Source organism: Pteropus vampyrus, unplaced genomic scaffold (assembly GCF_000151845.1).
Source record: "Pteropus vampyrus isolate Shadow unplaced genomic scaffold, Pvam_2.0 Scaffold83, whole genome shotgun sequence".
Taxonomy (NCBI): Eukaryota; Metazoa; Chordata; class Mammalia; order Chiroptera; family Pteropodidae; genus Pteropus; species Pteropus vampyrus.
This window is the reverse complement of record NW_011888864.1, coordinates 4859261-4876834: the sequence shown is the minus strand read 5'-3', so window position 1 is coordinate 4876834 and position 17574 is coordinate 4859261. Positions and strand designations below refer to the sequence as shown.

The window sequence follows — 17574 nt, the reverse complement described above, 5'->3', positions numbered from 1 at the left end:
ATTTTTATTCCTATCCGTTGTTCATCATCCACATGTTGTGTGTGAGTGTGTGCATGCATTTATTCATGCACAAGTATGACTCATACACACAAAGGTGCGTGCACACACACACCTCACCTTAAAGACTTTACTATTGATAAAATTTGAGTGTGACTAAATGACCAGCACATGACCAGTCATCTTTGAGTGTGACTAAATGACCAGCACATGACCAACTACTATTTGTTTCTTCAGTTCTGTGAGCTGTTCCACTGAATTTACTTCCTGATTCTCTGGTCTATTTCTCAAATTCTCATAGTTGGAAAACTATGCTGCAGTGTGACCTGAAACTCTGTCTTTCAGCTTGTCCTGTCAACCAAAAGGATGAAAGTATAAGCTTAGTCCTGGCTTAGAGTTCCAGTCGTTTGGAAAATGGATACATTTGATAGAACCATGTCAGTTGGGAAAATTTACCATTGTGAATTACCAAAGCATTAAGGAAAGAAACTGAAGGAAATCGTTAAATATATTCAGTTTGTATTATCTTGAAGGAAAATCAATGTATTGAAGGGACTTTTAAAAATATAGCAAGTACCAGTTTGATCTAATTTATTCCCCCAAACGTTTTCGTATTGATTGTCTTTATATTACTTTGTAAGAAGCTACTTGTAAATATCTGATTCCAATTCATAAGCATTTTTGATCATTTTAAAAGGAAGAAATACCCTGTATAGCAGAAGAGTGTCTGGAATGAATTAAACTATGTTTGTCGTCAAATGTTATTTCTGAATTTAGATAGCTTAACCCAAAGCAGAATGATTGCAAAGGAAAAATAAGTTTTGGAGTCAACTTCCTCTACTATAATGGCCTGAGTGCCTTTACCATTTCTACCTGCCCAGCATGACTGTGATGCCACTTGATGTCTGGTCTTGCTGTCAACTCCCTGTCCATATGGCCATAAGGTACAGATTGGGCTGCAATCCCATTTACATACCAACACCAAGCACCATGTTTTTCTTTTTTTTTTCATTGTCATGTGTGTGTGTTTAATGTATGCTCATAGATCTTTTGAAAACAATTCTCTAAGGTACATTCTCCTTATTTTTGATATCAAGGATAAATGATAACATTCTATATCTTTCATCTCTATTTTGTTGATCCTCTGCCTATAGAGTTTAAAGGAATACTTATTAGAAGCAATGAAATTAACTCCTGTAAGACTTTATATATATATACATATATATATGTATATATATGTGTGTGTGTGTGTGTATACATATATACACACACACACACACACACACATACACAGATTTGACAAACTAGCATGGAAGCATAGCTTCAGATCAGGGTGGTAAAATTACTCTCTTCTGGTTCTCTCACTTAAAGATAGAGCCAAGTGAGATGAGGCTCAGAAAGGGTAACTACTGACACATTTAGATCGAAGACACAGGTCTCCTAATTTCTTTTGTTATGCCTTTTTTATTATTTGTTTATAAAAGACACTGATGTAGTATGTTATGGCAGTCTAAAGGATTTTCATGCTAAATCAATCTCATCTTTTCTAACTCTTCTTCATATATCGAAATCACACATATTCATCTTTTCCATTTTATCCTTGTAAAATGATTCCTTCTCTCTCTCTTTGATGTAACTTTTATATTAGAATTGAGAGACTGGTAACTTCAGAAGAAAAGTTGCAGTTTTATTTTCCGATTTCCTATATTCTCTGAAATGTTCAATACCTACTTCAGAATGTGGTATTAATATCTTACATTTCTAAGTAATTACCTAAATACGCCAATTACATATCATTTAGGTTTAAATTTCATTTGAAGTGAGAACCATAACATTCTAAAATTTATTTTGACAACATATGACTTTGATTATTGAAAGATGTAGGATGTAATTTTTCATTACTGTGAAAGCAAAACATTTTTATATTTTAACTTGTCAATGAACTAATAAACAGATTAGGTAATACCAATGTCAATACCATTTTTCATAATATTAGACTAGAATTATTTAAATCTTTTCTCTGTTGTTTTCATACTTGCTTCTATGATTTGCATTGCAACATTTGATTTAGATATTCTTACTTTCTCAAAACAATGAAACCTTCAAAAAACATCCTACCTGCCACTATTTCATCATTAAACTGGTTACCATGTATTCACTGACTCTTAGGAATTTTATTCATTATGAGTGAATTTTATTCATTAGGTCACTCATATTTTAATTACCCTTCTTTCTTCAGCTTGAACTTGTTCAGTTGATGTCGACCCCTGATGGCAAAGTGTAGGACTCCTAAGCAGATGATTTGAGGAGGAGCAGTGACCATCCTGAACTAGACAATATTCTCCTACTTTGATACTTTTCTATTTAGAGGCAAAACCTTTCATCCCACAGCCAATCACAGCAATGACATTATCTCATCAATTAATTCCAATCTGTAAGCGCTTGACTGCAGCTGGGTTATTGAGAGGGCATTTTGATTAGGTGAAGACTGAGGCTGAGGCAGAAGGCACAGAAAGTTAGGAATCATCACACACGGCAAAAGTGAGGACATATTATGTATATACCTCCCAACTTTTCTTAGAGTTCGCAATGCCTGGGTGTAAAACATAAATTTATAGGAGCCATCCTTGAGAAGGTCCATGATGCTGCATAAGTGCACAGGAAATAGAGGTTTTGGATATAGACTATGTTTTTCCCCTAGTGTTTATAGAAGGGCACAGAAATAGCAAAGGGATAGAAAAATGAAGCTGCAATAATAGCATAAAGCTATTTTTTTCTAAAGCAGCTACATTTTCTAAAGCAGCTAAATTAAAATTTGTTAATGTATCCACAATTAATCTGATTTCTTTCGATATTAATTGGATGAAATTTTAACTCCCCAAAATCTCTTATTAATAACTTCTCATCATCCTGATGAATTTGTTTTATTCTACCACAATTTTTTCAATATTGACATGTAGATGATGCTCAGATAATAAATAATAACTTCTTAAACCTGTATTCCAACTATAGAACTTGAGAATGTTCTCCCCCTCAGTCACTGGTGTACCCCAGCTCAGGCTCCTGCTTCATTCTATATGCTTAGGAATTGGGACTCTCATGCTGGGCATGCGTTGCTGCCTGAGTTCCAGGCAACTGCAGCAGCAGTTGGCATCCTCTAGGTAGCTTGGGATTTCCTGGAATCCTAAACCTATTGGATATTTTGTTCTAACGTTTACAGTTATTTTAAACTTTCAAGAGTAAAGCGTTTTTCTCCTTTTGACTTAACAATCTTGTTCAGTTTTATTGTTAAAGTGTCAACTGGTCTTCCACAAATGGCAGCACATTCTGTTCTTTGCCTGATATCCTCCTGGAAGATCTAAATGTTCTTAAAATGAAACTTTTCATTTCAAGTTCAAAGCCATTGGCTCCCATAAAACAGCAGAATCAATTGTATTTTTAATGTTAAAGATTTTGTTTTAAAAACTATTGCTTATCTATCCATACAGCTCTACAGCTCTGTTTGCAAAGTTTACTCTAAATTACATGAAGGTTGAGAAGAAGGGCAGGAATTTCTTAAGCTGGGATAAATGACAAAAAGCCACAGAACCCACAACCTCTGAAATCTAATTGCTAATAAGTTAAATTGTTATAATAAATATTCTCATATTTGAAGTTCTAAATGATCATTTTCACACGCAATACATATTTATTAGCAATCACAATTTTCCTTTCCTTAAAAATGATGAGTTCTAAGCAGAACATTAATGATGACAGCAATTTATTGTTTAGACTGTTATATAGTAGGTACTCAATAAATGCAGATTGAATTTCATTTAGTGTTAAATGAGAGATTTGGATTCAATTATCCTTAATATCTTACCCTATTTTGATCTATGATTTTATGATTTGTTTAACAAAGAACCAGGTTAATGGATGGTAAAAAGGTTCCTGAGATGTGGATAGTCCAATTGTTCAAACTTAAAAGATAGTCATCTGCCCACAAACCTAATGTAGTATTGATAAAGTCGACTACTGTTCACTGAAGGCCAATGTTCAAATTGTGTGATATATATCAATATCAGATGCCAAAGACAAAATAGCGTGGGTTTTCATCCATTAGCATTATACTTGATTTACTTAAAGACAGAGTAATTTGACTTCCTTTAAAATTCTTCTGCATCTGTAGCAATGAGTATCTGAAAGTTTCCTAGGAGTTAGAAAAAGCTCAGTTGATGTTATCTTGCTTTCCTTTCTATTCCTACTTGCTTTCATATATGGGCTCAAATGAATAAAAATAATAATGGCTCAAGTTTATGTAGCATTGAAAATATATTATGTACTTCCTGATAAATTTGGATAGATAATACATTATTATCCTTTTTAAACATGGAGAAACTAAACCTCGAAGAGGTCGTCATTTGACCAGCCTTACTCTAAATGACTCCAGAAGATAAGACCATTTTCAAAAACAAATTGTTTTCCATTTCCTGTGCTCTTCTCCACATGAATTAATTGCCAGCTCCATCAAATACTCCATGTAGGCCCCAGCAGACAAATAAAATCACATACACCTGGATTTTGAAAAATTCAAGTTTATAACCCTACAAATCTGTTTATCTTATCTGGACTTGTTGCTTTTCTTTACCTCTCATGATTAATGAACATAAATTAGATATTTAAGAACTTGAGAAAAACAAGCTTTTGCCTTGATGTTTTATATTATGTTAATCAAGATTCTGACTCATTTGGGACATTCACTGTTAAAATGAAAACAAATTCTGACTTAATTATATATTTTTTCATATATACGTATATTTTTTTTACTGCTTTCATTGTAAAGGTCACGGGCAGTGTAACTGTGGAAGATGTGACTGCAAAGTAGGCTGGTATGGGAAAAAGTGTGAGCACCCACATTCCTGTCCACTGTCAGCTGATGAGAGCATCAAGAAGTGCCAAGGAAATTCTGATCTGCCTTGCTCTGGAAGGGGTAAGTGAGGGCTCTTAGGCCTCTTAATATTGTGAGTGAAATGAATTCAATCCACATATATCTTATTTAAGACAGCTAAGATCCCTGAATGAGAAATTAGTCTTTCTAAAACAAAAAAACAGCCAAATTTCATGAGTGATAGAACATGGAGAAATAGAATCTCTTTCTTTTCCTCTCTGTCACACACACACACACACACACACACACACACACACATACACACACACACACAATTTTATCAGTCTTCTTTAGCTTTGAGCTCTGTTCAGTTTCAGTTCAGTTTAGTTTAGTTCTGTTCAATGGTACATTACAAAGAAAGAAAATGAGATATTTGCTCAGAACTTTCTGAATGAGACCTTATAATTGTCTGTTTACAGTTCTGAAACTCAATAACATTGATGGAGGAGAGTGTTAGCTTTTGAATAAAGCATGGTATAAACAAATAGCTCTAAATAGGTGTTGTTTTAGAAGGCATGTGCTCTCAGGTGTGCTCTTGATACAAGATCAGTACAAATGAGAGAAGGAAGACTTCATCTAGAGGAAAGCTGGTTCCATTCTTTTTGATTTATCAAAATACAAAATACAATTTCACCTCTAACATAAAAATGGAGAAGTTAATATGAAATATGCTTTCAGAGGAACTGGTAATTGAAGTTATTATAAATTTTATTCATGAGAGAGGAAAAGAAGAAAGACTTCCTTTATCTGATTATTAGATCAGCAATTTAATTTTATGTTGCCATTTTCTTTTTTTAAAATGAATTTTTTATTGAGATATTTAAATACCATAAAATACACTCTTTTAAAGTGAATAACTCAGTGGTTTTTAGTACATTAACAGAATTATGCATCTATCACCACTATCTTATTCCAGAACATTTTCATCACCACAAAAAGAATACCTGTACCCCTTACCAGTCACACCCCATTTTCCTCTCCCATCAACCCCAAGAAACCATTAATCTACCTCCTGTTTCTATGGCTTTACTTAATCTGAATATCCCATGTAAATGGAATCATAAAATATCTGTCCTTTTTGTTTCCCGCTTTTTTCACTTAGCATAATGTTTTCAAGGTATATCCATGTTGTAGCATATATTTCATTTTTTTTTATGGCTGGATAATATTCATGTGTATGGATATACCACATTTATTTATTCATTCATCTCTTAATGGAATTGGGGTTGTTTCTATTTTTTGGCCATCATGAGTCATGTTCTGTAAACATTCTTATATAAGTATTCGTGTGGATTTGTGTTTTAATTCTCTTGGGTTTATACCCATAAGTGGAATTTCTTGGGTAATACTATGTTTAACTTTTTGAGGTATTGTGAAACTGTCTTTAAAGTGGCTACACCATTTTACATTCCCACTAGCTTTGTATAAAGGTTTAAATTTCCTCACATTCTTATTATTATTTTTCGTCATCTTTTTTTGATTAGTTATAGTTTTTTTATGTTGAAATCTCCCAAAGTCTCCAAGATTATTTGTACCATACTTATTTTATATACTTTGATATTTATTCCTAATGATTATAAGGAGGATACAATATGGGTAGAAGGATTTTTTATTTCACAAGCATTTTTGACTTGCCCCATCTTTCACCAATAACTCAGACAGGAAAGGCTGTTCTACCTGCATTAATACAATATTGTCATCATAGTGCTTGAGTAAACCTAACATGCTTTTAAAGTAATAAAGATTAAAAATTAGTATCCCTCAAACTACTATTTTTTATTCACTCATTCATTCGTTGTTAAAATAACAAATTATATAATGGAAAAATAAAAGCATACAAGGCATAGAAAATTACTCTAAATATATATATTTACCAGTGGTTTTTCATTTGTCTCTAAAGTTTTTAATATAGTGGTAGTGTAAGATTATTGTGGACTTTATATATCAATTTTTAATAAATTCTGACAAACATATTTTTCTCTTACCTTTCTAGAGATTCACTAATGTATTCAGCCACCATTTTAAAGCAATAGAGTATATTTAAAGTTTATTTTGTTAAAAAGGTGTTGAATATTTAAATATAATGATAATATTTTTGGTTTTTATAATTCATTTAATCCTTTTGAAGTACTTTACAGATAAGTAATAAAAGCTTCTCTAGTTTCCCTGCAGGGAAATGGAGGTATTGTTGAATTGAAGTTATTTCCCTGGGAATCATAACAAAATATAAATTTTGAAAATGAAGACTAAGGATTTATGAGAGCCAGTCCAATGCTTGAACCAATGATCAGAGACCCTTCCTTTCTCGTAGTGCTACATCTGAAAACTCATTAGCAATGGATGTTTCAAAGTAAATAGCCAGTCTAAAAACTTTTAAAGGATTAGTTTTGCAATTTATGGATAACAATTGCAGCTGTGGTTACATGCGTGAGGAAAGCAATTACAAGGCCCATCGGTTCTCAAGCCAGACAGCCTCAGCAGCTTACCAGCTAAGGCCGAGAAAAAAAATACATTCTCTTGGTAGAATGTACTGAAGTTCCTTAGTATAGTCTACCTCAGGGGTCAGGAGAAGGCATTTTTCCACCGGAAATGAAATTAGATTACTTCCTTTTGCTGGTGATTGCTAAGTGTGATCATTATATCTTGAAGATAGAGGAATAATATAGATGATCTCTTGCATTTTCTATTTGTCCTCTGATTCCTTAATTTGGACAATTTTATTCTTAGACCAGTGTTCTGCTCAACAACTTAAAATAGCTTATGATAGACAACATACACATTAGTTTTAAACTCTTCTTGACTTACAAATACATTTTTAAATTATTATTGAGGTTCTCTTGTTTGTGTGTCTGGCTGTGACCAAAATTTGTGAGCAAATGTGATGTTTATCACTTCAGAGCAGAAGCTTAAGAGGCAGTGAAAAATTTGCCATCTCTTTTTACCCCTGGCCTGGGTTTCTGAATGAGGATGATTAGCAGAAATCTCTGCTGACACCACAAAGGATTTATAATGAGTGAGAAATAAACTTTTGTCGTTTCAAGCAGTTAAGATATTAGAGTTGTTTGGTATTGCAGCAGAACTCCTGATTGCTACTCTCTTCCACATACAAAATTTAGGGAACACAGTTAAACCAAAACAAACAAACATAACAAAAATCCACTTCAACCTGAAGAAATAGTCAAAAATCTGTTGAGATTATAGCTATCTGTATATCTTATCAGTATCAATATATAAATCAAAATAAATATAAACATGTACATATTTTACAAATTATATATTTATGTTGTTCTATCAACAGCGTGTTATATACACTTATTCAATAGGTAAAATGCTGAGAACATTGAATGTATGGTCTTTTTTTAATATTCCCAAAATACAATGAAGTAGGAAGAAATACAATTATTCTTTTTACAAAAAAAAAAAAAAAAAAACGTGGAAATTTGAACAGTTCGTCATTTTACACAGTAAATGCCAGATGTGCAAGTTTTAATATAAACTTTTACTACACGCCCTCTGTCTCCAGAGCTATTGTTTTAGATAATTTACAGGTACTTTATTAATACCAGTTTGTTGAACAATATGTAATGAGTATATTTTCTTGTTACATATATCCTCATGCAAAATCATTGCTATGGCTGCATAGCATTTTATAATGTGGTTGTAACGAAATAATTAATTAATTCTCTTATATTAGACATCTAATTTGTCTTTTAGTCAAGTTCTAAATATCATAATTTACATTCTTATAGCTGAAAATTTATACATATTCTTAATATTAATCTTAGATCTGGAATGCATAGATCTAAGTAAATAAAAATATGTTAAAGCTTTTTAATAAAAAAATTTCCTAACAACTCATATTCTGTAGAAAAATTATACCAGCATACTTTCCCACCAGGAGCATAACAAGGGTTCCCTTTATCCACCAATACTGACAATTTAAATAATCAGTTAGCTCTTCTTGATTTATTTTCCTTTTAGTGTTATAAACACTTTCCATTTATCAAATTCCTCTTATAATCATCCAAACAAATGATTTATCTGTAGATATTATTATTCGGAGGCTTGTGTTTGACGTATTTGCCTTATTTGGTCATCATTTGTCCTTGTGCTTAAGTCTTCTTTTTGTTTGGTACTGCAAACCCATGTGTTTTTGCTGCCTGCCCTCTGTGCTCACCCCCTTTTTTTATTAGACTTGTTCTAAGAGATATTGCATATGTTTCAGTCCTTAAGCCCACATAACCATACACCCCACAAGGGAAGGTGTGAAGTGGAGGAGAATGATAAATTGAGGCTAATTATTTAATATTGTAGCTTCTACAAAATAGAAACCATGTCCTCATTTTTATCAATTAGTATGTTTTAATTAATGAATTAAGCAAGTCAGTTCAATTCCCTAACTAGGAACGTACTTTCAAAGAATAATAGCATGCCAAATTCCCACCATCTGGATATTTTTCAATTTAAGCCATAATTTATCTCTCCCTTTATTGGCAAAGCACATCCTTAAAATTTCTTGCTTTTGTTTATCAGAGAAGTTTCCCATGATTCATGTTTTTTTTTAACCTATGAGTTTTTCACTCTATGAGATTTTTTGACAACTGAATAATTATTTTTCTTATTTATGTATACAGATGTGTTATTATTTGGAACAGATACAAAGTTAAAAAAACAAGATCTTCAAACTTTTATTTTTTATTTTGGGGATCTTTTTATTTTTTATTAATTTTTTTTTACAGCTTTATTGAGGTATAATCGATATACAAAGAAAACCTTCACTTATTTAATGTATGCAGTTTCATGAGTGTGGCCATATGCATATACCCTTGATGTCATCACCACAACTAAGATAATAAATAGACTCACTACTTCCAAAAATGTTCTCTCATCCCTTTGCTTGTGTGTGTGTGTGCGCGCGCAAGCATGCGTGTATGCACGAAGAATGCTTTACAAGAGAACTATCTAAAATAGTCAGGCTTATGGAAGCAGAAGATAGAATGGTGATTGCCAAGGGGTGGGGGTGGGGAACAAGGAGTTGTTATTCAATGGAGATAAAGTTACAGCTATACAAGATGAATAATTTCTAGAGATCTAGACATAGTGCCTGCAGTTAATACGATACCGTGGATTTAAAAATTTGTTAAGAGGGTAGACCTCCAAACATTTTAAATTAAGTACCACACCACCTATTGTGATTTTGATTATATTTTTTAAATTCTCAGTGGCCTAATTAAATAACTTATTGTAAGTTAATTGAATGGGAAATGCACAGGGTTTTCAAGTGGCAAGGGAACCCAATGTATTCTTCCAGTAGGATTTAGAGACAGCAAATGAGATTCAGATTAGCTATATTCTAAGTGTCCATATTGATTGATACACTACATTTGCCAGTGCTCAAGGACCCTAGAATAATCCTGCACTAAATTATGGCATTTTAAACGGTCATTAAGGACTATAGCCAAAGAAGAAGCAATTACCCTGTAAAATTAACTTTTTTACTCTTCCGTATCCAGAAGGAAATGGTCCTGATTTAGTGATGCATCAAATGAGGAAAATATCAGTGAGTAGGTAAATCACCTCAAAAACGAAAGTCTGCAATTTGTTATGCTATAGACATTAAATGATGAGAAATCAGTCTGTGGATCCCAGAGAATCTTCCATGGATCGCTGAGCGCACTTTGAATTTACAGTGTTCTCTATTATGGCTTTTATATGTTCTAGTATCATGAAATAACCTATAATAATAATATGGTATCTAGAAAAAAACCTGTTTATTATTTGCTTTCTTTGTACTCAGAAAAACCTATTAGAATTTCATAAACCGTATATGCATCCTATATTTCACAAAACCTCATGAATGTAAATGTTATTTATTATGACTTTACTAAACACAGTATGGCAACAAAAAGATTGAGATTCAGGGAGAACTAAATATGGCACCTCTAGCATCTTTGATCTGTGTCCTCATGATATGTTGGGATTTCTTGTGGAAATATTTTCTATCCTCACGAAGAAGCTAAAGGTGCAGGTGCCTAGAACTAGAAGGTCCTGAGTAAATCCAATAATAAATCTCTCATTCACATGAAGAAGCAACTAAAAGCATAACTTGCATATTTTGAAGGGAATGTCTTAAAAGAATTGAAAAGAGCCAAGGTACACAGAAAAGAAGGCTTCATATAAGGTGGTTGTTCAGGGACTCCCCTTCCAATGGGTAAATAATTATCTATGTTCCTTATTTCTTCTCCTCTACTTTATCTTGCTTTTCTTCTTGCTATTTTTATATTCAACAAAACAGAGAGGAGAAGAGACTCAAAAGCTGAATTTAATAATTTTCTATATATATTTTAAAAATTGTATTTCAGTAGAAAATAATAAACAGAATTTTCTGAGTTACCCAAGGTTTTTCTAATCCATAGTCCAGAAAACTATCATAATATTTTTATGTGTGTGTTTCAGTCAAAGATCTTGTTTAAATGTTTTATCTATGGCAACAGAATGTTTTGTGTCAAAACTAGGAATCAATCCAAATCAATAGATGATTTTTATTACATTTTGTATAATGTTTATGCGGTAAGTTGGAAACTAGTGAAATTCTTTGGCTAAGAAAACTTCCTAGTAAAGGCTGCAACAAATATTGTCAAAATCTATTTGAAACGAAAATAGGAAATTGGATAAGAATTCAATCCCAATTTCTTTAAGTGAGCTTAAAATGAAATGTGTGACAACTATGACAATTTTATTACCACAATTATATATTTATTTCTATTAAAGCACTAAACACATAGTGAAGGATGTAGTGTGGGGTTCTAGCAGTTATTTGCTTGATTTTATTCAGTAAACAAGCAAATCGGATGCTTTTATTAGGAAAAAATTTGGTCTAATTGTTAGCCATAATATTCATGGAACCATACACTCTCCAGATTTTTTTAATAAAAAAATCAATAAGGCAGAATGTCATACTTTATCCAGGCCTTAGGTCTATATAGCTGATCAGAACCCTATGATTCCCTTCTTGGATACATGAGATGTCATTAAAAATTGGTGGGGCTCGTTATTGTGTTATATTTATATAATGAATGTATTCAATATATAATTATGCTATGCCATATAACCAACCCATGTATCATATTTTCATTAGTGATATTGTTTATCAAATTTAATCATCTAATATTTATTGACTATCCTGCTATATATCTCTATGCTAAGCCAGGGAACTAGAAATAGGAGACCCATATTAAGTTTTTGAAAATAAAGTTTTATTAGAACACAGCTGTGCTTTTTTGTTTACATATGGATGCTCTCTTGCTATAATGGCAGAGTTGAATAGTTGCCACAGAGAGTGTATGGCACACAGAACCTAAGATATTTACTATCTAGCCCTTTACAGGAAAAGTTTGCTGACCCCCATGCTAAGCATTTGTGGTAAGTATAAAAAATGTAGAAAAGGGATTAAGTGTCTTGAGACTCAGAGGAGAAAAATAATATTTTATAAATAAATTTGGGTGCAAATTTATGGCTTCATGAAGTAAGTGAAGCTACAATTGAGTCTGTAGGGATGAGTAGCAATAATAGACAGGCAACTATTTAGAAAAAAAGTGCATTCCAGGTAGAGGGCACAGCATGGAGAAACAAATTGAGTTAACAAGGAAATAACTTTTGCAGAGAACAGGAAAGAACTTCACTTTTAATAATAATAATAATATATTCATATATATATGAATAAGAAAGTGATGGGAGACAGCTTGGGGGCAAATGTTATCTCTCCCACTTCCTACTACCCTTCCCCACATTGTGATGGGTTTGAGATAGAAAAAACAACTTTATAGAGCTTTTATTCTCGTAATTATCTTAAGAAGTTAATTGTTAGTAAGAAGGACACACACTATTAAGTACAAATTGTACATATGCTAAAATGATGTCATAGAAATGCCAGGTTCTCCTTGCTTAGTGCTCATTTAATCGGGTCAATGCCAAAATACCATGTTTAACATAACTAAAGTTAACAAGATCCAAATCTTGGTATGAGCAAGATAAATGTATTAGCATCCTCTCATGTGCCTTTCTTCCTCCTTGCACCTCAACTGATGCTTACTTATTTATTGACAGCATGAGAAAACAAATACAAAACTAAAGTGGCTCCTTTATTAAAAGTCATTCATATTAGCAAAGTAGTAAAATGACAACAGTTTAGCAGTCATATTAGTATATTAAGGATCACATTGTATTGAGTACGTATACACATACCTATCTGCTTTAAATGGCAAAGGGACATTACGTTGCAGTGAGACAAGGTCGGAGGTTATTGGTATGGGGGTGAGAGACTCTAGACTTAGTCTGGGCTCCACCACTAACTAGGTGCATGAGTCAGCAAGTCACAGGCTAAAACAGAAGCAAAACCCTAATGGTGACTTTGAACTTAGCTTCTTCGGGCTACTTGTCTTCACCTTCATCTCTGCAGTATGTGAACTCGACTCTGTGTTTTGACTCATTTGGACCTCTAGATGTTATGTTTACTCTCATGGGCTTCATGACCATCATTTCCTAGTAACTTTTACAATAGACTTTGTATCTGATTTTGCATAGCTAATGAGACATACAGAGAGCTGACTATTCATGACAATCAGGTGTCTAGCCAAGCTGTTCTTGACTCTGCTGTCTACCAAGTAACTGTTTTGGGTACAGAGTAATATATTTTTCTGTTATGGCATACTTTCATTTGGAATGTAACAGTTAAGATGGATGAGATTTTGGTTCTCCATAAATATTTATTTCTCATACGATGCCTTTTATTTGGATACAGAAGGAAAATCAGGATTCTTTGGCTTCTTATTTAAGTTTCTAAATAAATTTGGCCTCTTTTCTGCTCAAAATATCCATGCCATGTGGATGCTTGTAAATAGTACCAAATGGTCTGGCATAGTACAGTCATGAGCTGTTTAAGATTTGAATGGTCCTGAGGATGAAACAGCAAATATTTGAGGTCATATGTAAAGTCCTTTACAAGGACATTAAATCTTTTGCCAGGATTTCTTTCTCTAGATTTCTTCCTAAAGCCTCATATTGTACAACTGAAGACGTTTTAACAAAGTATAAAAAATGCAAGCAAATATAGAGTTTATGGTGACCAGGAAGGTCTTTCACACTGCTTCATTTGATTAATTTTCTGGAAGTCTGGATTTGGTTATTGTTACTATTGAATTGTCACAATGGTGAGACAAAAATCACAGAACTTATACTCTTGAGTATAGTTTATTATAATTATAAAAGAGGCAGTAGCAAAACCCAAGTGGTATAATTCATGCTCAATTCTAGATCCATTCTTCTAGATGATTCTACTACAAAAAGAGAAAAATCAAGAGAAATTATTGATAACTGAGATCTTGGATATGTTAGGAGACCCAAAGTCTTACGGCTGCACAGGGGTATGTCAGGGCTGGTACATGATCATATTGTTCAATTCTATTCCCAAATGTTACTTCCATCCTTCATTTGTATGATTCCTGGGAAAACTATCAACAGCCATCGATTTCCTGTTTGAGTAGAGAGGCTCACACACACTGCTGATATTGTGCTTCCTCTCAGGATCTATAGACCTATCTAGTCAGCCACTATCCAATTGTGAGGGCATGAGCCTTTCAGGGAATAAGAATTAAAGACATGACCACGTGGCCTATGACATCCTCATAGGGTAGATGTGCTCACAACATTTATTATTCGTGTGCCCCTGTAAAGTATATATTTTTTTAGCTTTATGGAGACTCAGTTTTGTTATCTGTAAAAACAGTGTTATAACTGCTATATTTTTCTCTAAAATGTTGTGAAGAATAATTAAGATGGTGCATAAGAAATTCTTTATTAAATTTAAAACTAATATTCAATTGTAAAGGATTACTAGGGTTTAAGTAGATGGCATAGCAGATGAATTCAAGGATATAAAATTTAATAGAGAAAACAAAACCAATATTCATTTGGTCATTCACTCATGAATTCATTTTTATGTTCAACATATATTTATTGGGATCCCACTATGTGCCTAGAACCAGTCTAGGTGCTGAGGATAGAATAATAAATAAGACAACCAATGTCAGGGTTCTCCTAGAGCTTCTAGTGAGTTTGGTTGGAGAAGTTAAACAAGGAAACAAACAATTGGTTATTGCTAGAAAAAGGAAATCAAGATAATATGACAGAGTGGATGAAGTGGGCTTGAGAGGGCTAGAGACTGCTGCAGATGAAGTGGTCAGGGACCCTCTCTGTGGAGGTCCTGTTTAGCCAGAATTGAGTATTAAAAGGGGGTCAAGTGCAAACTGAGGGAAGATGGCCAGAAAAACAAAACAAATGCAAATGATTTATACAAAATTTCCGACTCAGGTGATCAAGTTTTGGAAGAGATCAAAGTCAGATAGGCTTTGTCCTTAAAGAGTCCATAGAGGAGACTTTGAGTTTGTTGAAGAAGTGTTTTTAAAATAGTAATGCTGAGCTCCCACCTGATTTAATTTGTCTGCAATAAGGCCTGGGCATCAAGGATTTTAAAAGCTCCCTAGTGTTTCCACCCGGCACTCACATTAAGAATCACTGCTCTGCAGGCTTGTGTAATGGGCATAGTCGTACAGCAGAAAGACTAAGCAGAATACACTTTCGTTTTTGCCCTACTTCCCACAAAGCAAACGGGGCTTCAGAGAGTGCTTAAGAGTTGCAGAAAAATTACTGTCTTGTGAGGTCTTTTCCAGATGTTCTGTTGAATAGGTGGGAAAACAATGAAGTGGAGTTGGGGGGTTGGAGGGAAGTATGAGCTTGGAAAAGGGGAAAATAATTTCCAAAACAAGAAATCACATCAGGAGGCACAGAAATATGAAAAAATATAGTATATTTGTTCAGGGAATTGTTCCATCCCAGTTTTTATATATCTGAGGTGGGAGTGAGAATCTGTACTTTTAAATAGATCTCCAGTGTAATTATGAAGCATTTGGGTATGAATGCTGGGGGTATATCTCTTTTACAAAAATGTCCTTCCATGATCCTCAATTGCTCAGAAACCTTAAACCTACTTTCGACCTTCATGGTTTTCTGAGAATTAATCTGTGAAGTGTTTCCTGACCAGAATAATCTGTATCGTAATGAGGAATTCCTAGAATTCTATATCCAGGGATTCTTAACCTGGAATTCATACAACTCTGGAGGTTTATGGTTAGGTATCAAGGCAATAAGAACCTCTTAAAATGGCACAAATATAGTGTGTGTACCTTTTAATTTATATTTTTATGAAGAGAGAGTCCATTGCTTCTTTACCAAATTCTAAAAGGGCTATATAATATTGACAAAAGGTGACAGCGATTTAGAGACCACTGCATAAAACTCAAAAAAACAGTTAAAGAGATGTTGCAGAAGATTACTAAGGAACATATTTTGAACTAAATGTGACTTAACTATACACTACATAGTTTAATAATTAAATTATTAAATTATCCAAATAGTAATCAAATACATAAATACTTTGTGATACCTAGTTGTATATGGAACTTAAGATTCAGCTTCTTTTTAAAACAATGTGTTTTCAAGATTCAAGTTTGGAATGAAAATATGGACCAAGCCCAACACCGTTTTATTCAGTCACTGAAGTTTCTTTCTAGGACAACTAGAAACACAGGCAAAAATTAAAGCAGAGAAAAAAAAAATCCATTCCTGTTTTTCTCTCGGAACAGAATGATATTTCTTCTGTAATGATTTAGGTTTTAGTCTGTACCCATGAGAGGTGTCCATTCTGATCAATAAATTTTAAAGTACTAAATGCTCATAAGAGTACAACCTGGCATTCTAGAAATAGCAGTAATATAGGAACAAGAACAGAAGGAAATTTAATTTGTATGCTAATCAAGTTTCATTTGGGATTGTTTTAAGGAGACCCATCTCATTATATAAAAATAGTCTTTTATAAAAAAATATAAAAATTCACTAAGGAAATATAATTGGTGTTTTGCAATTCTTACATGGCTCCAAACTAAGATTTAGCTATAAACTTATTTCCAATTAACATTCAGCCATATTACTCTTGTTTTGATTGCGGCTATGTAAGGTCCATATACATCTTAGAAATGTGTGGGATAGACCTAAATTATCAAAGAAAATTTCAAGCAGTGTGGCACAGTACATAACCTGAGGAAACAGTAAAGAAAACAGACAAACAGGTCACGAAGCAGCAAGCAATAACCGCTGGTTATTAACATTGAATGATATTGGGCCTACGCCCTGGGTTTATCACTGTTCATTATACGTCCATTTATTTATTCATTTACTTATTCAATCAATTAATTACATTAGCAATATAACATGACAAGGAGGATCTCCATAATATTTACTTTAATGAAATAATTTGTGTAGCCGTTATTTTACCTTTTTTATGTTGCTTAAGCTTCTGGTTCAATCCAAGGGCTTTATTTCTATGATATAAACTGGCTACACTGAGGGAAATTACATTTAGTGAGAATATTTGCTCTTATTGTTTCAATATACATATAGAAAGTGTTCAAGAAACCATGGTTGTTTCCTCTTCTGGATCAAAGATTCTCAATATCAGAAAGGTATACTATTACTGCTACCAGACCACACTTCACAGCAATTCCCAGTTTGGGACTTATAAAGAGTTGTTTGGATTT

At 33.2% G+C, this 17574-nt stretch overlaps 1 protein-coding gene across 1 annotated transcript in view; it reads left to right on the top strand.

Annotated features, from left to right (window-relative positions):
- ITGBL1 (integrin subunit beta like 1) overlaps positions 1-17574 on the top strand; it is a 189021-nt gene that overhangs the window by 85772 nt on the left and 85675 nt on the right. Inside the window, exon 7 of the mRNA XM_011363195.2 lies at positions 4820-4966. Coding sequence (XP_011361497.1) covers positions 4820-4966 — 147 coding nt within the window. The remainder of the gene's footprint in view (positions 1-4819; positions 4967-17574) is intronic.